Below are 22,423 nucleotides of genomic sequence, written 5' to 3'. Positions count from 1 at the left end.
GCTGTAACTTTTTCTAAGAGGAACAATTTAAACTGCATTTTGAAGGTTTACAAACCTTTTGCATGCTCCGCACAATTACTCTACTGAGCCTTTTCTTCATTAGGCTGGGACAACATTTTTAATTTAAAGCTCATGCCTGTGGGGAAGAAGTGCAATAGTCCTGTACTTTAAAAACTTGGGCATTTATGCAAGTTTTCTATAAAAATTTTAGGAATCTATCTATATTATCCCATTTCTGAAAGGGCATTTTTTGGCTAGGATATTTAGCTGTAGATGAGTATTATTATATGTATTTTCACAGACTTGTGCTCTAATTTTTTTTCTAAGAATAATTATATATTTGGAGCTAAGCATTCAATTATTTATTCATCCATTTTACCACGTGGACTTAGCAAATGGACTTGTGTTAGCCTATACACCGTATCATGCATGCAAATTCCACTCTTAACAATACTGCTTGAAATTATGTAAGTGATAGGTGCTAATTTTCTCCGATACAACAGAATGACAATGATGGACTATTGGGAAAAAATAATAATAAGTACTACTTAGGTTGTGTGCAGTGGCATACTAAACTATTCATAAAATTTTAAAAAGGGAATGAAAAGACACTAACCTATTTAAAAATTATTTCTTTTACTTGCAGTCTTTTTAGTAATAACAGGAAGACAGTATTCCTACAGTGATAGCACCATATTCGTGAATGAAACTATCAGGTTGTACATTCATTTGTCTGGGGGGAGGGCGGTTGTTAATGGCTTCATATGCAAGGTGTACACAGGCAGGCGGTTAAATTCTAGATGTTAAAGTGTTTTATAGAGCCCTGAGAACTACAAGTGATATTTCATATTCTCATACTTCTGCAGTGTCATTATGCAGGTACTCTGTGCTGAATGTAGGGCAGCAGGCAGTCTGTCAAGTACAGTAGATATGTGTATATTTTAATACAGCTTTATAAAATAAATTAGGGTGTTGGAAAATAGCACAAGCACTTAGATACAGTGGTCTTTTCTAGTTTCACTTCTTTTTGTGAAGGAATCCACTTCCGTGTAAGAAGTTTAGAAAGAATACCTAGCAATTACTCTATGTTAATTATTCATTTAAAAGTAGGAAGGGGAAATATGACAAGGATGAGATCTTTCACTGACTGCTTAATAATAAAAGATCATTCGTGGAAAGCTTATGAAAAAGTGAGGGACATAAAAGTACAAGCAAAACATATGTATTAGTACATGCTCAAAGAGTTCTGTGGTAAGACAGAACAGGGTTGAACAGCAGAGGTTTTTTTAAACAGTATTTGGGTAAATTTGCTTACTTGAGCATCCCTTTTTCTATAGAGTCTGAAAATGTTCCAGAAATAGAGAACTGAAGGACAGTATCGTCTTTCTGACTTTCATTTCAGCCCTTCCTATTGCCATTCTCACACTTACTATATTTTCTATTCCCATTCCACTAAGAATGGGATAAAGTCGTCATTACTGTCACCATTCTTTCTGTCCTTGAAGCCTTCAATAACAAGCTCACGATGCAGGAACAATAAGCCACCAAGAAAAAAAGTGGGAAATGCTGTGTGTGCTTCTACAAGCAAAGGTGCCCACTTAGATTCAGGAGGCAAAGACAGATCTAAAATATTGCCATGTAATGCAGGTGGGGGTAATCGAAAATCCATATGCATGTATGTTATGTGGATTATGCAATCCATAATTCAAAATCCATATGCTTGTGAATTTCTTGGAGGCTTCACTTAAAATGAAGATCGTCAACTGAAGAAGCGAGGGAGATCCTTACAATTAAACTATTTCCATCCAGATGTGGGATGAATTAAGATTTCAGCTAAAATCAGAAACAAAGGTTTAGAAAGAGAGGGGAGAAGGGCCTCTAGCATCCAGAAAGGGGCACAGAGCAGGCCACTGTAAAAACTTTTCTCCCATTCCAGACATGGAGGTAATATCTTGAAGTGGGACTTGACAAGACTAATAAAGGAAGACTAAATTTAAAGTGAGAGGATACTTGTTCTCGCCTGCATGTTTAGCTTGTGTATTTCTCCTGTGCTTTTACTATTTGTTCTGCGTGCTTTCTCAGCTCTCTGGGTCTGATAGTATAAGGGTTTACAAACAGCAAACCCATTTGGGAACGTGAGGAATACATGTGATAATCCAGGTGCTGCCAAAATTCAGCCTAAGGGACATAGGGGGCCATGTGGCTGAGTCTGTGAAGGGGTAAAATAGCAAACCTGTCTGCAGAGGAGGGCAGTCAGAAAGGATTTTGGGGACAGGGGTCTAAACAAGGTCATCTGCAGCAGTACAACAGCTATTCTGTAGCACGTTTTAGTAGACTGCTCATGAACTTGGTGATGGCTGAAGTCAATCTGTTGCTTCCCTTTCTTTCTTTCAGATGTGGATTTTTTCTCAGTTAATATGAGCAGTGCAGGTATTATGTTTATTCACCGTTTGGTCGAATTTATCATATGTATTCATTTTCATTAATCAGCCTGTCAGGGTTTTTTTCTTTCTTTTTTTTTTGGTTTTTTTATTTTATTTTATTTTCCCATGGTATGTAAGCACACCGTACCTTTTGTTTCCTGGGAACCCTTGACCCTCACAGAACCATGGCTTCTCAGTGCTTTATTAGCTGGGTTAATTTCATTTTGCACAACTATAACTAATGGCCATTTAAAACTGCCAGAAGGCTGTCGTGGGTTTCTTCTCGTGCCCGACCGTATTTGTGAACAGCGCATTAATCAGCACTCTCTGTCACGCTTTATTGCTTAATGATGAGGGTTAACTGACCACTTCCTAGTAATAATGAAAAACAGAGGTCAGCAATCACTGACTGAGCAGAGAGGATCTCTTCCGACTTGTACTTTTACTCCTTCATCCTTGGGCAGCGACAAATGTGTCTGCTCCACCACTTAAACATGAACACTTATCTTTAAAGTTCATCTTAATTATAGATCAATCCGTGTCACGTGTTTACCCAATCGAAACAATCAAAACCACTGAGCCAGTTACCTAATTAAAGTCAATGTAATCATATGTGCGGGAAAACTTTGTTCGATATAGCAAAGTCTGTTTTAGGGGTGTGTAGTTAACAGCCATATTGTAACGTGCCAATGTGGCACTGGAGCTCCCAAGCCCAAACGTTTTCATGATGGTTTTAGTAATCTGTTTCCCTTCCAAGCGTTGTAGTTTAATTTCTGCATGCGGAGACAGAAACTGCCATAGTACACCTTACTTGCAGGTTCTGATGATACTGGTTCACAAATTCATGTTGAAGGATGCTTTCAAATTTTTTTTTTCTCAAGTTTGTAGCCTTACTACTGTTTTTGCTTTGTGCAAGCTTCACGTACATGGGACATCATGGTAGCTGCCGTGGTGGGTGGCCTTGCTGACCAGTGGCCAACCGTGCTGAGGTGGGCAGAAGTTACCCCTACCTGAATGGGCTGGGCAGGCAGTGTGCACTGAGGGGAGGACAGCCAGCATTCGCCTGCCTCCCATCAGCTATAGGGTGTGCTTGCTTCTGCCTGCCAGCCAGAGGTGTGGGGGGAGGCTGGGCTGCACAGGGGGTGTGGGAGCATAAAGCCTGCTCCTCCAGAGCTGCTCTGCTCAGTGGTTAGGACCTTAAAGGTCCATTTCCTCTTCCTGCAAAGATTTAGAAAAGCAGAGAACATAATTTAAAAGCCAATGTTGTCGTCATTTGCTAAGGTAAATATTTATTTGAACTCCTGAAGCTGAACTCCAGGTTATGAGGGAGATTTTGCAGTTTCTTGTACCAGCATGGCATATCAGGTGCTGTGGAGCTGCTGCAATATCTTCTGCTTTGCTTCTCAGGAGCATGCGGGCCAAAGCAGGAGAGGTGAAATGGGATGCGTGTGGGACATCCATCCCTTGGTGCAGTACTCGTCTGCTACAGCAGACCACTGTCAGGCCATGTATCTGTCTGGTAGAAGTAACCTGGGGGCCAAACAGTGTTTATTGGGGTCTTTCTTGCATCCACAAGTTTCTGTGGCTGCCACCAGCTGTTTTCCCCATGCCTACAGAGAGCAGCAGAGGTGGCATCAGGCCTGTTTTGGGCTCTGCCCCTGAGATAGGCTCAGCAAGTGTGGTCCCAGGGGCCCTGGAAGCTTGTGGGCAGAGCTGGAGTTGCACGCAGGAGAGCTGGGAGCACCGGCACTTGGCTCCAGCTGCCTTACTGGCAGCCAGTGCCCTGCATGGAGACTGGTACCCCAACCAGGGGGTTGTCAGCCTCCTTGGAAAGCAATCTCTCTCAAAAATGCTAAACACTCAGGAAAATCAAGTTGTGGGAGTGACAGGTTAGGCTCGATGCATTAGTAGACACTTTATATATTTTTGGCCTTACTCTCTTCTGGCTTCAGTTTCCAATCTGTAAAGTAGAGGTGGTTGCGTCATCTTCTAGGGGAATTGAATCTTAGGTTTCCTGTATTCAGCCCTAATGGTGTAGAGAGAGATATTCCCTTGTTTTTCTGCCCCCGAATAATTTTCTTCTTAGCTCCTTCTGTTCATCCAGTTACCACCCATCTGCATCCCCTGCCCTTTCTGCTTCTGGCCAGCACTCACCTCTGGACCTTCTCTTTTCTCCTTTTAGTCACCAACTTCTGCACTGTCCTGACCATTTCCCCTCTTCCCCAGCTTCTCCAGAATCCCACTGCCTAGATCTCCTTCCTTTCTCCACTGCTTTTTTGGGACCCTTTCTCCTTCCAAGTCTATTACCTCCCCAGACTCCTGTCCTCTCTCCTCATTAAGCTCCTTTGCTCTTGCAACCTGTGCCTTGTTCCTCTTCCCTCTGAGCTCTTCCCTTGCTGCATCCCGAGAGCATGATGGGGATTTTCTGCGTGGAGTTCCTGTGCCAAAGCATTGCCTGGCACGTGGAAGATTTGGCTGGAGCACAAGCTCAGCTCAGACCCTCTGCCCTGGTCCACGCTCTTTGCAGAAGGAAACTTGGGAGGTTGGCAGCCAACCTCCACCAAACCTTTGCAAATCATATCACGTACAAACTGCAACTTTTCAGTGTTTTATACTGTGATCCGTTATAATTTTAAGTGATAATGTATGAGATGGCAAAAGGCACATCTGTGGTATCAGAGCAGTGATGCTTCAAAGGGTCTGTCTCAAAGTGTGAAGGCTCTTGAGCTTCTCAAATATGTCTGCGAAAAATGTAACACTGGGGAAAACCAACATGTTTCTCCCTACCCTTATTCACAAACTTACTTTGCACTAAGCTTAGTACTTCTAGCTGATAGGTTCTTACACTCACAAAATAAAACTCAGCCTGAGGCAGACATCCAGCATGGAAAATTTCAGCCCTAACTGCTAATGTGTGGTAAAGTTATAAGCAACAGAAAACGAGGTCTTAAAATGAGAAGTGTCAGGCAACCTTAACTATATGTAGTCCTACAAGATCCACTGATGATAATCTGTTTTTTGACAGATTTCATCCAATTTGCAGATTCATTTTGACATATACTATACAAAGAAAGGGAAAAAAAGCCCCTGGAGTAGGACTCTCGGGCTTATAGATACCACCTTGTAAGCAGTGAAAGCAGTGATCAACCATGCAGTCATTTTACCTTCTGCCAAACCTTTAAAACTGTGCTGCAGAAAGTCTATAAAAAAATTGTAATATAAAATCAAGACACTGAAGCTGAGACCTGTGGACTTTGTGCCAGTTCTTATCTCATTCTCATAAATCTAAATGTAGGTTGCAGGTAAATGTTGAATTATAAAAATATTGCAGAAATTGTAACATAAAGCTTGCATTACTTGCATAAACAAAAGCCTAGGCTAGCATGCTATTCGGATATGCATATCCAACACAATTTTAGTAATAAATGCTGACTTTCCAGTAAACACTGCAGACTTCTTTCTTGTTCCAGGTCTCCCCCTTCTGTAGTTTAGGATTTTTTTTCCTATTTATGAGCTAAAAATCTGTCCAGGGTATTTCTCTGGAGCGGAACTATGAACTTTGCTTTTTGGAGCATCAAGAAGCGATTTCAAGTACAAGCTAGGTGAAGGGGGTTGGGGTGGGGGTACATGGTTACTTTTAAGATAACATTTCTGGGAGGCCTCGCCTATCAGTAGAGGGGCTCAGGAATTCTGTGTGCCCGAACATAGCTATTGGCCTGGAATATTGTTTGGTGATGATATAGCAAGCTGCATCCCAGCAGGCTTGTTTGCAGGCTGCCCGCAGCTGGGCTTTGCTTTTTTTTGGTTGGGGTTTTTTTTGTTTGTTTTTTTTCTTCCAGATTGCATGCAAAACCTGTGTGAATGGTAATCACCTGTTCCCTAGATCAGACTCTGGCAGTGTCTACATGACTTTTAAAGTGTCTTTCAGCAGAGTCCTGCTGACAGCTCAACAGTTATATAAACTGCTGCCTTCCTAAAAATCGCTTTCCAGCAATGCCGGTGTGTGAGGAGCTAGGAGAATCCAGTTACTTTCCTGCTGGGATTTGTCGTTTTTCAGAACTGTTCCACCTGGCCTACGCAGTCCAGGGTAAAAATGTTTGCTTAGTTAGGTCTCTTTATCTGGGCAGGGTAACTTGGTGCTATATGTTTGTGGCAAAGACTTGTGTACATGGGTAGCACTGTTTATTTTGAATAGTCCTTTTGTCTTACAGAAAATAAACCTTAGATGTGAATAACTCTTTCCATTATCAGCAATAAAAATGTGAAATTTCAAGCAATACAATCTCCATCTTTTATGGTAGCTCAGTCATAATTCATTCCTGGGAAGATTTCACTGGTATGTAGCCTAAATTTTTTTTCCTCACTTAATCTTATTCTCTTCATCAGGTCAAAATCTTTTTGTATTCTTTATTCTTAAAACTAGGCACATGCTTAAGTGCCCAAGGGGAAAGGGCTTCAGGCACGTGACTGGAGACTTGAACTAGGCTGTTACCATTTCCCGTCTCTAATTATCAGAAGTTACAGGCGGGTAAAGGGCTACTTTAAATTTTCATGGTAAATCACTCCCTCCGGCTTCTAATCATTTCCGTTCCACTTCTCTGGACTTCCTCCAGTTTGTTTATATCTTCCAGTAATGAAGTGCCTGAACTGCATACAATATTCCAGGTGTGGCTGCAAAAGAAATGCATAAAGAGAGCACCGCCATGCCAACCTGCTCCACTGTGTAACGTTCCTACAGAAAGAGCCAGAGGTGTTATTGGTGCTTAGTTGTCCTCTGCCGCGTTGCTTCTTACATGCAGATTATTTTCTTATTCCTAGGTGGTTTTCGATGTTGATGCTTTCTAAATTTTGCTTCGTTGTTTTGCTTTGTTCTTAACTCTTTATTTTGGATTACTCCCTTGGTACATGCAGGAGCATTTTTCCAACTGCATTTTTATTGCTTGTTTCCTGTCTTTGCTTCTAATTTCTCTACAACCTTTTGTATTATTTTTCTATCCACACTTATGCTGACAACTCCTCCTTTCTTCCTGCTTCCAATGAAAAGATCAAAATAAGCAGTAGTCTCTCTGATACTCCACAGGATATCTTCCCAGTGTGATAAACTGTCTGCATTTGGCAGTGGCTTATCCTCAGTAGGAATTTGCTGTAGAAATTCTTAATGGCAGAATTGGTATAAGGTCCTCTCATCAAGTAAATTTTCCCAATTAATAATAAGGAACGGGATTCTTGATTTCTTGCTTACTGTATAAACAGTTTTTTCAGGTGTGGAATAGAGAGAGAGAGGTTAGTAAATGAGAAATGTAGTGGGTAAAATGAACTGGGCATTGTGCATCAGTGAATAAATAAAATACATTTCCTGCATGAGTGCATCTCCAACAGTATTTCCATATCTGTGTACTTCACTCTTTAAAGTAAGTATTCCTGATCTGCTGGGTGGCTCAACATCTTCATGGACCATTACCTAGGAAATGTGAGGCGTAAGGACGCTCCTAGAGGCAGAAGGAGTATGCTGTGCCCAGGGGGAACTGCTGACCAGCACTATTTTTTTTCTGCAAAGAAATAGCGGATTCTCTACACTTATGACCTGATTCCCCCTTTTACATGATGTAGACATCTAAACTTGGATAAAATAGAGGTAAAGCACTGTCATTCCTATCCTGCAGAGTCTTCTGCTTGCTTTTGTACAGGTATAAATGGCTTTGTACTCTTGGACTAGTTTCAGCTTTGCCTTGCCAAAAACACTATTGCAGGAGAAAGTATGGACCTTCAAGCAGTCCAAGAAAACCCATGGGGATGATTGTGTGCCTCTTTCAGAGGCCAGAGAAGCTTTGTGGAGGTGTCATCTGGTCATACGCTCTCCCCACCATGACCTACACGCTCTGCTTTCCAGCTTTTCTTTGTCCTAATGAAACTTGTGCCTTCCGTGCTTCTACAGGATTTTGAGTTTTATTCTCTTCCCATTTTTTGCCGAGTTATGTAGCTGATGGGTGAACACAAGACCAGGGCATAGGTGCCATCTGGAAAAAACAGAATTTCCCTGGTTGCATCAGCACTAGCGTAGAGAGGTCATCTGTACCAGCTTCTCCAGGCTTAGAGGGGCTGTATTGGCAGGGCACATCAGGGTCCAGTTATCTTTTCATAGCATCTATTCCCTTTCAAAAATTAGTACACTTCCGCACTTTGTATTGTGTTAGAACTACCTTAACTTTGGTCTTCGGGTTAACTAAAAGTCAGTCTGTCTCTTTGGAAAACCCCCAAAACCCAACAACTACCAATCTTTCCACATAACTTCTTAATTATTTCTGCATGTGAGTTTTGGCTGTGCTCCAACTTTGAAATCATTATGCTGCTTCAGAGTGTAAATAAGTGGGACTGGATTAATAAATTGTATGAAACATGGTGCCACACTTCATTATAATCCACTTATCAAAGTGGAAAAACCTTTTAGTACATAAAGTGCATCTGCTTTTAATTTTCATTTTGATCTTTTCTCTGTGTGTTTTCAGACGCAAGTGTACCTTTTCAGGAAGGCTTTTAATGCTGGTGCTTGGCAGTTTCAAAGTTACTTCTGAAGATGGCAAAAGAGAGCTAGGAAATTTGGGATGTATTAGGAAAAGCATAGGACTGGATTATCCTCTCAATTATAAATTGGGGTGCGCTACATCACACCGAAATCTGGCATAAGTGGAAAGCAGATCAGGTGTTTGATGTTAGTGACCTTTTTAAAATTTCCGTTTTTTTTTAATTCAAATTTTATCACTTTTACTTACAAAACATGTTTCAGACAAGTAGAATTGTGCCTTTAGTCACTAGCATTTTTCAAGGATAAAACAATTGGGTTTGATGCTGGTAGTGAAACCCACCATTTATGGAACACAAAAATACATTGTCAGCCACATGAAACTGAGGTTAAGCTTGTACAATGGCTTTACGTTAAATGACCACCACCCCCAATCAACATTTGCTTCACTGACCTCTCTTGTAAGCTTTAGCTCTGATAGCTGTTGCTGAAGAGATTGGGCTTTGGCAATGGCTAACTTCTGTCATTTAAACGAGAAAATTGCTTATTTTATGAAGGTTAACCCAAAGGGTTTTGGTGCCGCTCATACTCTTCTTGTAAGCAATGACATTTCAGTTCACGTGAGAATGTATTAAATAGCTACTTGCAGGAAACTAAAATTAATTCAACCTGCTTAGTACTACCGGAATTTCAATTCTGAAAATTGAATTAGAACTGTAAAAAAATGTGTTCAAACATGCCCCTTGTGAAGTTAAATGTTAAAATACTGAGGAGTTTTTTATTTTGTTTTTCTTAAGTGTATTGAATGCAAGGGGTGAGGATACTTACCATGAAGGAGCAGCTACCCTAATCCAGGGCTGAATTCTGGATATATATTATATAGTAAATGGTCTTTAGTTTTCACTGAGCAAAGCAACTTTTGAAACAGTAATTACGTCAATTAGGCAGAATGGTCTTTGAAACTAGAATGGAATAATTTGATTTATGCCTTGGTGATGTTGTATTTACGCCCTGAGATTGCTTCTTTCTGTTGTCCTATGTCTCTCTTTTCAGTTTGGTTTTCAGTGGCCACCATCGTTTGGGCTGAAATTTGACATATTTGTTTTTACCTAAATATCCATTCCCTTATAATGAAGGGAAGGCCTGATCCCTTCAAGGTCTCTGACATATGAATTATATGTCTGAAAAATTTGGTATGCTTTAAAAGATGACTTTTTTTTCTTTTTTTCTTTTTTCCTTTTTTTTTTTTTTAATTCCCAGTGGTAACTTTATAGGTGTTGAAAATGCCAAATGCAGATTGAGTCATCCATGGCTTTAGTTGTTCAAGACCTAGGATGATTCTAGTGTGAAAGATCACCGCCTGATTTATTTCTGTAGTAAAGCAAATTGCAATTCCTAGTGAAAAGGTGCGGTAATGAAGGCATGGGTCCAGTGCCTAGCATGATGGCTGTCACTGAAAGGCAAGCATTGCTCTCGCTTTGAGGTCATCCTTGTGCCAGTGCCATGCTGGAGGCGTCGGACCCAGCACGCCTGGCTGAAGGGGGCCACGGGGGTGTCATTTTTGCGAGATGATCTCCAATGAAACTTGGGATAATTAGACGAAGCTTCGATTCATCAGTGGTTTTGCTGCTATGTGATACTTTGCTCAGCCTCCTGAGGTTGGATGAGTAAGCAAAGGGTGCATTCAGTAGCTGTTTCCAGAGGTGCGGGAGGGTTGTCCTGTCCTGTTCAGGGGTTTGTGAACAAGGACTGTGGACAGACCTACCTGGAAAGCCTGACCTGAACTCGGGGGGTAGAGAGGGCTGGTATCTATGGCTCTGCAACCTAGAAATTCTGCACCTGCTTCTGGGGGGTACTTGGAAAGGCCCACTCCTCCCTTTAAAGATGAAAATAGCAATCGTAATTGGTGTAATACCCTTTCTGCTACTTAATTTACACTTCTTGGTTTAGGTTGTTCCAGTATTTTTACAGTAAACATACTGTGAAATTTCATTATAATTGTCAAATCTGCTCTCCCCTCATCCTCTTTCTTCTGACTGTTTCTTCAGATTTACCTGGAATAACAGAGCTGAAGTTCCTGACAAAAGTAAATATATGCAGAGGAAAACAAAGAAAATAAATAGGCAGGCATGTACATATTTCAAAGGGTAAAACAGACTCCTTTTTAAAAAGCCAGCAAACAAATACGGAAAACTTTTACGTTCACTTTGGTGAGCATCTAATATTACTTTGGTCAACTTTTCTGTGTTTGGGATCTCAAGAGATTGTGCTAAAAGGCTCTGTTGTGATGGTATTGCTTACAGCCTTTAAAAGACAATTATTACTGACCAGGGTTCCAGAGGAAAAAGTTTGTCAATGTATGTGCTGACAATATTTTAAATTGTCGCTATTATTCATAATAATATTCATTATTGTGAATTTAGCATATTTCCAGTCTGAGCTGTAGTAAACTGTACATGAAAAATGCAAGAGAAAAATATGCTTTGAAGATAATGTGTCATTCACACAGAATAAAATTTATGATCTGCTGAGCATGCTAAATGCAAGAACATAGCAGACTTGAACTTCAAAATGTTTGCAAAAACCAAAGGGTAGCTACTTTAAAAAAAAAAAAAAAAAAAGTAGTTAACAGAACATTTTCACTGAGATCAAGAGTTGGGAAAAGTTTTACTTTGTGAAAGAAACTTCCTATTTTTCTAGTAATATCTTATATAAATAGCATGTATCTCATTGAAGGAGTCAGTCCAGAATTACAAATTGTAAAATGGAGTTGCAAAACACAGAATTAATGCTGTATACCTTGATTTTTCTGTCTGTCCTATGAGAATAGAAGTTCTCTCTTAGTTTGCCTGTTCCATATGGTTACTACAAAGACAGTTTGATACATGCCTGAATGTATCAGTAGGGTAGTGGGGCAGACTAAGCAGTTTGGAATAGTGACTAGAGTATAACAGGCTTCAGCCACATATATGCTTACAAATATGAATGTTTTTATGGAGGTGAATATTTTCAGTATTCACTGAAGGAGCATGGCTTAGGGAGCCATACAGTCAGCTAGAAATCCTTACGTTACCAATTAGTGCTCCATATTCTAGAATACAACCCCACACACACCCTCTCAAACATTCCCTTAAATGAACTTGATATTTCACACAAATCTTATTTTACACTGTGTACTTCCTGAAATCCAGTTGTAACAGCAAGCTAATTGTAGAGCAGGATACTACATCACATATGTAAATGTAGCACAGCGGTTGACCACTTTTATCAGCAAAAATGGAAGGACATTTCAGTTGCAGTTTAAGATTTTTGCATGATGCTTATTTAAAAAGTCTTTCCAGTCCTTCTAGACCATTTCTTGTACACTGAAATTTTCCACTAAAGTGCATTGAAATTTGTAGTATGTCAAGAATGCCTTATCAGATTTTTAGCATGGGAAAGCAGAAGTAAGCATCGTGCATGCAACATAATCTCTTATAAATCTATCATATGTACTACTCTGTAGATAACAGCGTCTAAAGACTTCAAAATTAGTCTTCAGCTAAAACTTAAACCCAAATGAAAATTTGGAAACTTGCTGTGAAAGAAAATGCTGTAAAATATTAGATGTGTGATTTTGTCAAAACAACATCCTCTAAAGCTCTAATTCTCACTCTTTGTATCCATTATAATCTAAAATCAAAAGCAATTGAACTGAAAACTAATTTCAAAACAGAAACAAAATTATTTAGCTTGACAACAGGATTATTTTGGTGTTTGTAGATATTTTTCCTTGATTTTCCTCCTAAACAGATTTCCAGTGCTTTGTGATTTCACGGAATCGGAAATGCTTTGCAAAGATCAGATACGTTTCCTATTCCTTTTCTGTGCTATCTAGTATCATTCAGCATTTCTTTGACCATGTGAAAAGGGAATTACCGCAGTCAGTCACGTGGCCGTGTTCAGACTTCTAACACACTGAACCGAAAGCTTTCATAGCTCCTGTGGATTTCAGGAGGCCCCAGCTGTCCTCCGCGACCGACTGTTGTTGTGGCTGGTTGGTATGAACTCTGCCTCTTTTGTGGAGATGACAGTGGGAGCCCTGGGGATGGTTTCAGTACCAGTTTGGGGCGTATCTTGTGTTGGTGGCTCAGTCCCTCTGGATAATGGGATGGCTGGAGCACCAGGCACAGGCTTGGAGAAGCTTTCAAAACTCTGCAGCATGTTTTAAGCATGGCAGAGGAAAATGCCCAAATGTACCTCAAATATGAGATATTTACGTATATTTTCTTGCTCACTTGTCTCACTGTTGTTAACAGGTTTCATCCCTGCTGGATGGTTTCTCCTGCAGAAAATAGTAGCCTCTTTTGGGCTACATCCCATGCTCCCCTGCCAAATTTCCTCTCTCTCCTTGATCCCTCTCATCGGTGCCCTTTCAGTCTGCTTAAAATAGTGAGTGAGAACCATTTTTATAACTTCTCGTGTCCTTTGCCAGGATCACCAGACTGTACCAATTGTTTTTGTTAACCTGGTCTCAGCCCAGTGTGAAAGCAGGTTTCCTGGGAAGGTGGAGGAGCTGGAGACACTCTCTGGGTCGAAATTGGCAGAGCATTGGAGTCTGTGCTCTTACACATGCATAGGGAGTGCATAACAGTATGGCAATTTGAAAACTTTCACATATAAAGTATCAGGGGACACAGCCCTCCCTGCTCCACTTCCAGAAAAAAGGGGAAGCAGCTTTATATCCGTAGTCACCGTTGGAGGAAGCGCTGGTAGTTCATCTGTGGTTTCAAACTTTGGCTTTCTGGAGGAAACAAGTGCAGTAGTTAATGCGCAGAGCAGTAAGTTACTGTTCATGACGTAATCGCCACCTAAGGACAACCTGCAGCTCTTTCTCTGGGATACTGAGTAAGAATCGGTAGTGTATTTCGGATTAGACAGGGGAAGAAGATCAGGTGATCACAGGCCAACACGCTGGATTTGAGAATGTTTTTGTCAACATTGTTTTAATTATAACATGTTATAATTACATAGCAGTTAAACACAAGGTTTAAAGCACATAGAAAATTTAGAAAAACACTGTGCTGCAGAAGGTCATAGACTATGCTCACTATTTGAGCACCAACTGATGTGCCTGTGCTTTTAAAAGAGCTCTAGCTGGGTTTTGTACACCCTGCAGAACATGATGCTGTTGAGACTATGTTTTTATCCATGTCGCAGGTAGTTTTAGTATACTTTGCTTGGGTATATGAAATGAGCTGTAGCCATACCTTTGACTGCAGTGTAAATGCACCCTATGAAATCACCGGTTACTGGCTGAATGGAGGAATAATACATTTAGAATGTAAATGAGAAGACTGAAGAAAGAGTTGTGGAACAGGAGAGGGCTGAAAGACTGAAGATGAAAGTAGGTAAAGAGGAAGGTTAGAAAATAAATTTTATTGAAGTAAAGAAAAAGGAGGGGGGAGTAGAAAGGAAGGAGACTTACAAAAATACCATAAAAAATGGTAGATAAATTAATCCAGTAATACAAAAGGGTAAAGAAACTGAAAGATGTCTTGGGATCTAGAAGTAGCAGAAGGTAATTGAGAATGAGAAGCAAGCAGGAAATATGCCAGATGTGGTAAATATTTTGCCAAAATCAAAACAAATTTTAATTGTCTCTATCATAAAGGAGGGAAAGCTCTAAATTTTTGCTTCAGAGAAGGATTTAGACTATACCTATGCTATAAGCACACTCTGTAATAATGTTAATAATAGCTAGATATTATCATTTTGAGTGATTGGCAGGTACAGCCTTTGTCTGCAGCCAAAAAGCATATTGTCTGGGAATGATACGGTCAGGTGAGTAAAGCTGTAGAGTAATAAGGGAGATAGACCTTGAAGTCAGACTGAATTTTAGGAAACCCTGAGATTTGATACCTAAAATAACAAACCCTGAGCATTCGCTATATAAAATGAAGGGGCAATATTCATATCTAAGTTCTGTACCTTGTCTGTGGCATTTATAAGCTTATTCTGCATTACACATAAATCTCAGCGTGAGGAATCAAGTTTATTGGTTTACCATGGTCAGACTGGACTGGTTTAAACAGAGCTGAGGAAGTTAATTATCAAGTGTCTCAGGTGGGTCTAGCAATAAGTAACTAGTTATGGAGAGAAGGACGCGCTGTGGCTGCAGCCTTTGGAGCTGCGGCGGGGGGACGGGTCCTGCCGTTGCATGCGGATGGCTGGCTGGGAGGGACTGCCCTAATCTGTTTCCCAGGTTGTTCGAACCAGTTCAAGAGCAGTAAAACAAGGTTATGTAATTGACATGTGATGTAGCCTAAAATAGTGACTGCAAACATAGGCTGCTGTTGCTGGGCAGTTGTCAACTGCTAAAAAAAAAAAAAAAAGCCCTCAACTGTGTAACAAATGGACCTTTTAAATGAAAATGCAGTTCTGATTTCCACTGAATAGCAGACATTTTCCTTTTTTTTTTTTTTTTTTAATTGCAAGAAATAGAGGCTCTGTGAAACTGAAATTTGGAAAGAGATTCATCATCATATTTATCGTGCTGATTTATTTGAGAGTACCTACCTACCTACTGCAGATGGTGAAATAAAAACCTCAGGTATATGCAGGTTCTTTCTTGATAGTGTGATATAAGTCCTGTCAAACAGAAGATCCTTTCCCGAATGTGCAAAATCATTGTGACAAGTCTTAGCAGTAATTTTATTTATATATTGGACATGAAAAGGTAGAAATAGTTTATTTTTATTAATTAAAAAAGCTTATATGGATTACAGAGATAACATCTGTTTCACAAAATCTGTGAAGGTTTCGGAGCTGAATGAAAGGAACACATCACATAGCTCAGTGAGCACAAATGAGAGGTTAGGATGTGCAGATTATGTGATTTCTTGCTGTAGAAGGCAAAGCCCTTAATTAGGGCTATACCAGAAAGCAGAAAAACCTGGTATTAAGTTCTGTTTGCTGACCAGATACTCTTGAGGTGAGAGGCCTCCCTTAGAAAATCCTGATGATTTTCTGCAGCATGTTTTCTTTGTCTTTCCTTCAGCAGGGAAGGTCTGTAGCCCAGGTCAAAGGGTTGCAGGGGTTGGGCTCATGCAGTCTGACGGGCTGCTGGGTAAAGGGAAGGGACAGAGTTGAGCAGTAAATAACATTTATGAAATTGAGGGAAACTTAGTGTAGAATTACAGCTGTTCAACCCAGATTTTTTTCTCCCCCTCATAAACAAGTGTTATCAGAACTAACTTCAGTAAAATGAGTGGTTATGCTGGTAAATACTGATAGGAGCAGCAGGAGGATCTTTAGAGGAGTTCCATGCACTAAGGATGCCTAGGTAATAGTGTTTAACACCTATACACGCCTGCTTGAGCAGGTGCCAATAGGTACTCCAAGCTGTAAGGCTTTTACACATACCATTGTTATTGTGGAGATAATCTTCCCACTTGGGAAATATGGAGAAATCTAAGCCCTTATTCCAGCCCAGAAGTTGCAAAAGGGATCCTAGCTCCAATGTGCAGATCTGCAAGGGATGTCTGGAGGTGGCTTCCAGCTCCTCTCTCCTCAAACCCTGGAAGAAGGCTTGACTGTTCTTGCAGCCTGCAGGGAGAAAAGACAACTTTCCCTGCAATTCTATGAGTCAAAGTATTAATTCTCCTTGTGGAGGAAGAAGGAAAGTTTGTGCATTTTACATGCATTTTGATGTGCTTCAGTGAGACGCTATTTTAAAAGTTGAGTTTTTTTCAAACTACTTCTGCTTTGTTTGGTCCTTAGCTGCCACTCCCATTTTCTCACTTTCCCGTCCTTTTGCGAGGCTTTCTCAATCATGTCTTTGTCTTGGGACGCAAAGCATGCTCCAGTTTCAGATGTCGTACCTGGAGCGGCTTTTGGACTTTTCCCTTACCTTTCCCAGGGGATGTTCCGGTGGGCGTGTAGCTCTAGCAGAGGGAAAAAGAGAGTTGGCTGCCCAGGTAAAAGCAGGAAAGAACACGTGGAAGGCAGCGGTGCCGCAGGAGAGGAGCTGGGTGTTAGTGGCACACAAGAGAGTGTGAGTCAACAACCTAATGCCATTGCCAAAAGCCAGATCTGGTCCAGGATTGCATTAGCAGGGCTCCTCTGTGCAAGGTGCAGGAAGTAACCATTTTACTGGGCTTAGTGGTGGTGAAACTCAGCAAGAAAAATGCACCCGGGTTTGGGCGCTCTGTTTTATGAAAGAAGCTGGAGGAGAATAAGAGGAATGACAACAGATTTAGGAAACGTGACCTATGAGGAAAGATTGAGAGAACTGGATTTGTTTAGTCTAGCAAAGAGATGGGCCGTGTAAATCTTTTGATAGGCATGAGATTGTTGTAAGAAGGTGGCGATCTGTTACCCTGTATGTCTTAGGGGGAGTGCTAACATCTCTGAGTTGCAAAATATTCCTGCTTGGGTTAAGTGCAAAGGGAAAAAACATAGCTTCAAGGCTAGCTAATCACTAGCCTAATCACATGGCTGGTAGGGAAGTTGCAGAATACCTTTCCTCAGAAGGTTTTAAGACAAATTTAGAGAAAGGAAAAAAAAAAAACAACAAAACCTGCCTGAACTGCTGAGCTAGTCTTACCATGCTTCCATGAGTAGGCTTGAATTAAACAGTCTTTGGATCCTCTTGCACTACACTTTTTTTTTTTTCCTTATAAAATTTAACATTTGATCATAGTAGTTGCTATTTTAACAAGAGAGCAGTAATGTAGAAGACTCATTAATGTTTTGCAGTTCCTGACTTAGACTGCAAAAAAATGGGGGAAAAAAAAAAAAGAATTTTTAGGAGGAAGATAAAACATGTGGAATATTTCAGAAATTTCTGTAATTTTCTAATTTTGCCTCAGACAGTAACAGAAATATTACTGACAAGAAATATCTATACCCCGTTTGTACTGCAGCCTTACATGTCTGGAAGAATCACTGCCCCTTGAAGAGTGCAGCAGCGCTCTGCACACTTACATGAGCTCATCTCAGCAAGTCAGTTTTTGGGACCAGTGGCTCAATCATTGTGCTGGAGTTTTAAAATGGGGAAAGGCACAGCTTCTGCTGCAGCCTCATTTTGGCAGTAATTCATAGGCCAAATAAGAACAGCTTTTTTTATCCCTTCCTTTACTGCTGAATTTTGCTTGTTCAAGAAAATGTGGTAAGAGGGAATACTGAATTTCATTACTACTACCTTTTTGTTTTCTTTTGTAAGCCTATAAAAGCAGGGAATTAGAGTCTTAGCAGGTGAGAGAGTTGGAAACACTAAAGTATTTTTGTGTGTACATTTGGATGTGTCATTCTGTGGCATGTAGTGACACAATAACCTGGAAAGTGCAAACTCAAGTATTCCTCTAGCTCTACAGTGAATAGGACAGATCACTATTTCTTCTTAGTGTGTAACTGTGTAGTACCTATTAATTATTTATTTTGAACAGGAAATTTTCCTGGCATCTTTTGTAACTCTGTGTTTTAGATGGAACAGGAATTAGCTCATGTAAGTGCACTTAATGGTGGCATATGTAAAAATTACTTTCATTTTAATGCATTTAGCATATGGGAGATGAGAATTTGATATCTACTCTGTCACTTTCCAGCCCACTTGTGGGTGGGTGATTAAACTGGATAAAAAGAACAACTGGATTAAGCTAAGCACAAACTACACAAGCAGATCGATATGCATCTCAAAAGAATTGGAGATCTAGCACCACAAAAACATCAGCCTCTTTGCAGGATGGTCTCCATCACCTCATTGAGATCCTGAAGAGCCCTGAAGGTCTTCAGAGCTGCATTAGCTTCAGATGTGTAGGTTTTTGTTTTGATTCTGAAGCTGAGGGGCATGACTGAGGCTCATGCTGCACACGTGGAAGATACTGATTCATTATCAGTGTATTTGCTTTACTAACTTATGTTGCAAAATTGGTTTTATTTGAAACATGCCACGTTTGATTGTATGGAAATCTGAAGCCATTTTTTTCATCATAGATAATAAACTTTCTAACTGAGAACAGTTCATTGTTATTTCATAGCTATACTCTACATAGAGGGTTTGCCTGAATGCTGATCAGTTCTGGGTTTTTATGGGTTTTCGTGTTACTTCCATTAATGTAAGCTTTAAGATGACTGTGGTTATTTAATTTTTTTTAGAAATTAAAAAAAAATACAAGACGACATTTGCTTTTTGGAAAGACTTTTGCCTTGCTTACTAGAAAAACTACTTACAGATTTTGTACCATACGTTAGTACTCAGAGATGCATGATTAAAAAATTGATGAACCTTTACTAAGTTCTGTTTTCTGAAATTATTTGGTCTAGAGTAGACAGGCCAGAAAGTAATAATTGCAGGCTACCTAAACCTTTTGAAGGGTGACTTATGGAAGTATTCTGCTATTGTGGGAATATTTCTTCGAAGTCACAGTGTGACAGTGATTGAATCAAATAAACATTTCCACAATATTTAAGAATGTGACCCAAATAATTATCCTGGAGTACATAAATGTTAACCTCTTTTTATTAAACCCATTAGCTTTTGAAAGCAGTAGTGGAAAATGTTGACTTAACAGGTGTACAATTTCGTAGAGCAAACTGCCTTCAGGGTAATTCTGCAATGGGGTTCATTTTGCAGCATTAGAGCTGACTTGTCATATTAATAGCCTGCACCCGCCTGTGGAAGCCTAAAAATGGCATTGCAGTACTCTGTGATGTACAAAGGACATTGTATGAGCACTGAGCAATCATACTTGCATTCCTAGCAGAAAATAACCATTTTTCCCCTCTCCCCACAAAAAGATAGTATACCAGTATTTGTAAGGGCATATAAACCATCTTTATATCTTTATTTTAAACACTTTTGTTTTCTACTTTAATTTTACTTTCATACTGTCTGCATGATGTTTCTTTAGGAGATGTGCTCAAGTCAGCACAGAGCAAAAATGCAAATAGGAATTAAGTTGACTTTTCTCTTGTGTATCTGTTTTTTGTATAGATCACATCATAAAATAAACATTGCATGATAAGCAGGTTTTCATTTTGTGATTAGCTGAGAATTTTATCTTTTTATTGTTTAGCAGGCCTACTTAAAGACCAGCTGATAGATACTGGTGCCATCACTATATTGTACAACTTGATTTTATGCCTGACATCATGAGCTCATATTCATGAATTATTTTGCCTAAGTTTTATTGTTTTTCATCTGTGTTGCAGTGCTAGGTAAGGTCCCTTAATAAAAACCCTTATTTGCCCATCTGCTTCTTGTTTAAACATCTAAAGCATTATCTAAATGATGATACCTTTGTGATATTACAGTAACTGCTTACTCAAATAAGATTGGTTCTCTTTGTGTGAGATGCTCAGTGAAGAGATGCAAGGAACAGCCCAAGCTTCAGTTCACTGTCTAAATAGATAACATTGGGTAAGGGTGAAGGGAAGTCAGATGCAGAGATAGAAAATTACTTCCCTGAAGTTTTAAGGCAAATTCCTGAAAGAACCCAAAACAGACACCAGGTCTCCTGTGTCCCATGAATATTCTCATTGTCTTTTTCCCGAGGAAGTGTGTGTGTATTGTGGAAAATATCTTGGCAGACGTATTTTATACCTCTTGTCCTACAGCAGGTCTGTCCCCTTACCAAGCCTGCATCCTTGTTCCCGCTCCCGGCACGGGTCAGCCTCCTGCGTGTTTCAGTGCAGCTCTGCTTCTGAGCCCTGCCCGGGCTTCCCCTCCCCACCCATGGCTAGTGCTCGCTTCAGTCATTGGCGTCAACTTTAACGTTATTTGTACAACTCTTGGGTTTCTGCACATCTCGCCTGCTTCATTCAGGACCTGCTTAGGAGTCTCTGCTTAGTTGCTGGTTGGTGTTATTGCATTTGCAATCTGAATATTTTTTTTTCCCCTACCTTGCATTTCAGACATCTTTGTTACGAACTTGTGTTTAGTTTGTGGAGTAAAGAGTTTCCTACCTTACGTCTAAAATGCCTGTCCCTGAAACTTGGTAGTTTTTACAGCGCCCGCTATGCAAGTGTGCAACACGCTGTTGTATTTTACACAGGACTGTCTTCTTGAACTTTGCGTGATGGCAAATCCTGCAGCTTGCCTTACAGTCTGTTTTACTTCTGCATGCTGTGTCCTCTCCTTCCATCCTTCCCCTGGAAACCCTCTGCATTGCTTTTTGTCGCATCTGCTGCAAACCATTGGTTCTCACCGCCCCAGATCCCCGTGTGCCACCTCTGGATCGAGGCAGCTAAAATAATCTTCTCCTCTTGCTTCTCCTGTCATGCTGCACCAACCCCTCGTGGCTTCCTTCGTTCTTCCACATCAAATTCAAGCACCTTACTTTGAAAAGACCATGTGGTAGTGCCCTCATCTGATACGCTGCATCCGTTTGCTCTACCTATGTTTCTCCCACAAAGCAAAACGCCTTTTGAGTCTCCAAGTTAAATGCCAGCCTATTTCCCTGGTTGCCATGTATTTCCCTTCTGCTAAATGTTGTGTGTTAAATACCTGCTGTTTCCTCAGGATTGCTTCTGTGGGGCTTTACAGAACTGAAATAATACTCAATTTAAGCCTGTTTTGGTAAACCTTTCGGAAACCTTCTGTTGTATAGAAGGTAACTGATTAAATCAGAAATCAAACACTCGGTGACCTGGTAGAAGGGAGTGGAGTATATTGGGAAAGTTAACTTCTACTTTGCATTTCTGCTTTAGATTGTCAACTTGTTTAGCAGAGAATGGCCCCCAGTTTAGTACCAAAACTAAGAGTTGTCAGGCTGCTGTCTGATACGGCTCGTGTAAGAAGGTTTGAAAAAGCTCAAACAGTTGTTTTTTGCAAAAAGAATAATTCCAGTCCTACTTAGAAAAAAGAAATGAGATCTATCTTGAGTGACACACTAAAACTCTTTCCCAGATTAAACAGAAGAGATGCTCATAGTAAGGCCCATGACAAGTCACCAATATTATCGGGAAGGCTGAAGAATGGGATTGGGAATGTCTGCATTAATAAGAAGCTCCAAATGACTGCGAAACAACAGAGAAGAACAAATCGGAATTATGTAAATACATCCTCTAATAATGTCTTTTGGTTTTGGTTCATTCAGGACAGCACAATTACCTGTGTGCGGGAAGGAATGACTGCATAATTGATAAGATTCGGAGGAAGAACTGCCCAGCCTGTCGATTACAGAAATGTCTGCAAGCTGGAATGAATTTAGGAGGTAAGCAGAATATTAATAGTTTGGTCTCTTAATTTGATTAGGCAAAAATACTGGAAATGTGCAGCCTTTTTATAGTTCTGGCAGCTGCATAATCTCAAAAGTTTAAGGTGGAATTATCCTGAAGAAGTGCTTAATAGCTAATAAACTCTATTGTCATTCTAAATCAGGTTTTGGAGATATGTATTTTATGGCTCAGAAAAAAGAAAAGTGGGTGTTTTATGATGACAGTAATTTTAGTGGAATCTCATATAGCTAAAAGTACTAAGGTTTCAAGTATTGCATGC

At 40.1% G+C, this 22,423-nt stretch overlaps 1 protein-coding gene across 3 annotated transcripts in view; it reads left to right on the top strand.

Moving 5' to 3' along the window:
• The window catches only part of NR3C2 (nuclear receptor subfamily 3 group C member 2), a 218,266-nt gene that overhangs the window by 136,191 nt on the left and 59,652 nt on the right, over positions 1-22,423 (top strand). For all 3 annotated transcript variants that reach the window (XM_052772105.1, XM_052772113.1, XM_052772096.1), the window contains one exon: positions 22,023-22,139. In XM_052772105.1, the coding sequence (XP_052628065.1) occupies positions 22,023-22,139 (117 nt within the window). The remainder of the gene's footprint in view (positions 1-22,022; positions 22,140-22,423) is intronic.

Source organism: Harpia harpyja, chromosome 2, assembly GCF_026419915.1.
Source record: "Harpia harpyja isolate bHarHar1 chromosome 2, bHarHar1 primary haplotype, whole genome shotgun sequence".
Lineage (NCBI taxonomy): Eukaryota > Metazoa > Chordata > Aves > Accipitriformes > Accipitridae > Harpia > Harpia harpyja.
The sequence above is the reverse complement of the archived record's forward strand: the minus strand, read 5'-3'. Positions and strand labels throughout refer to the sequence as shown.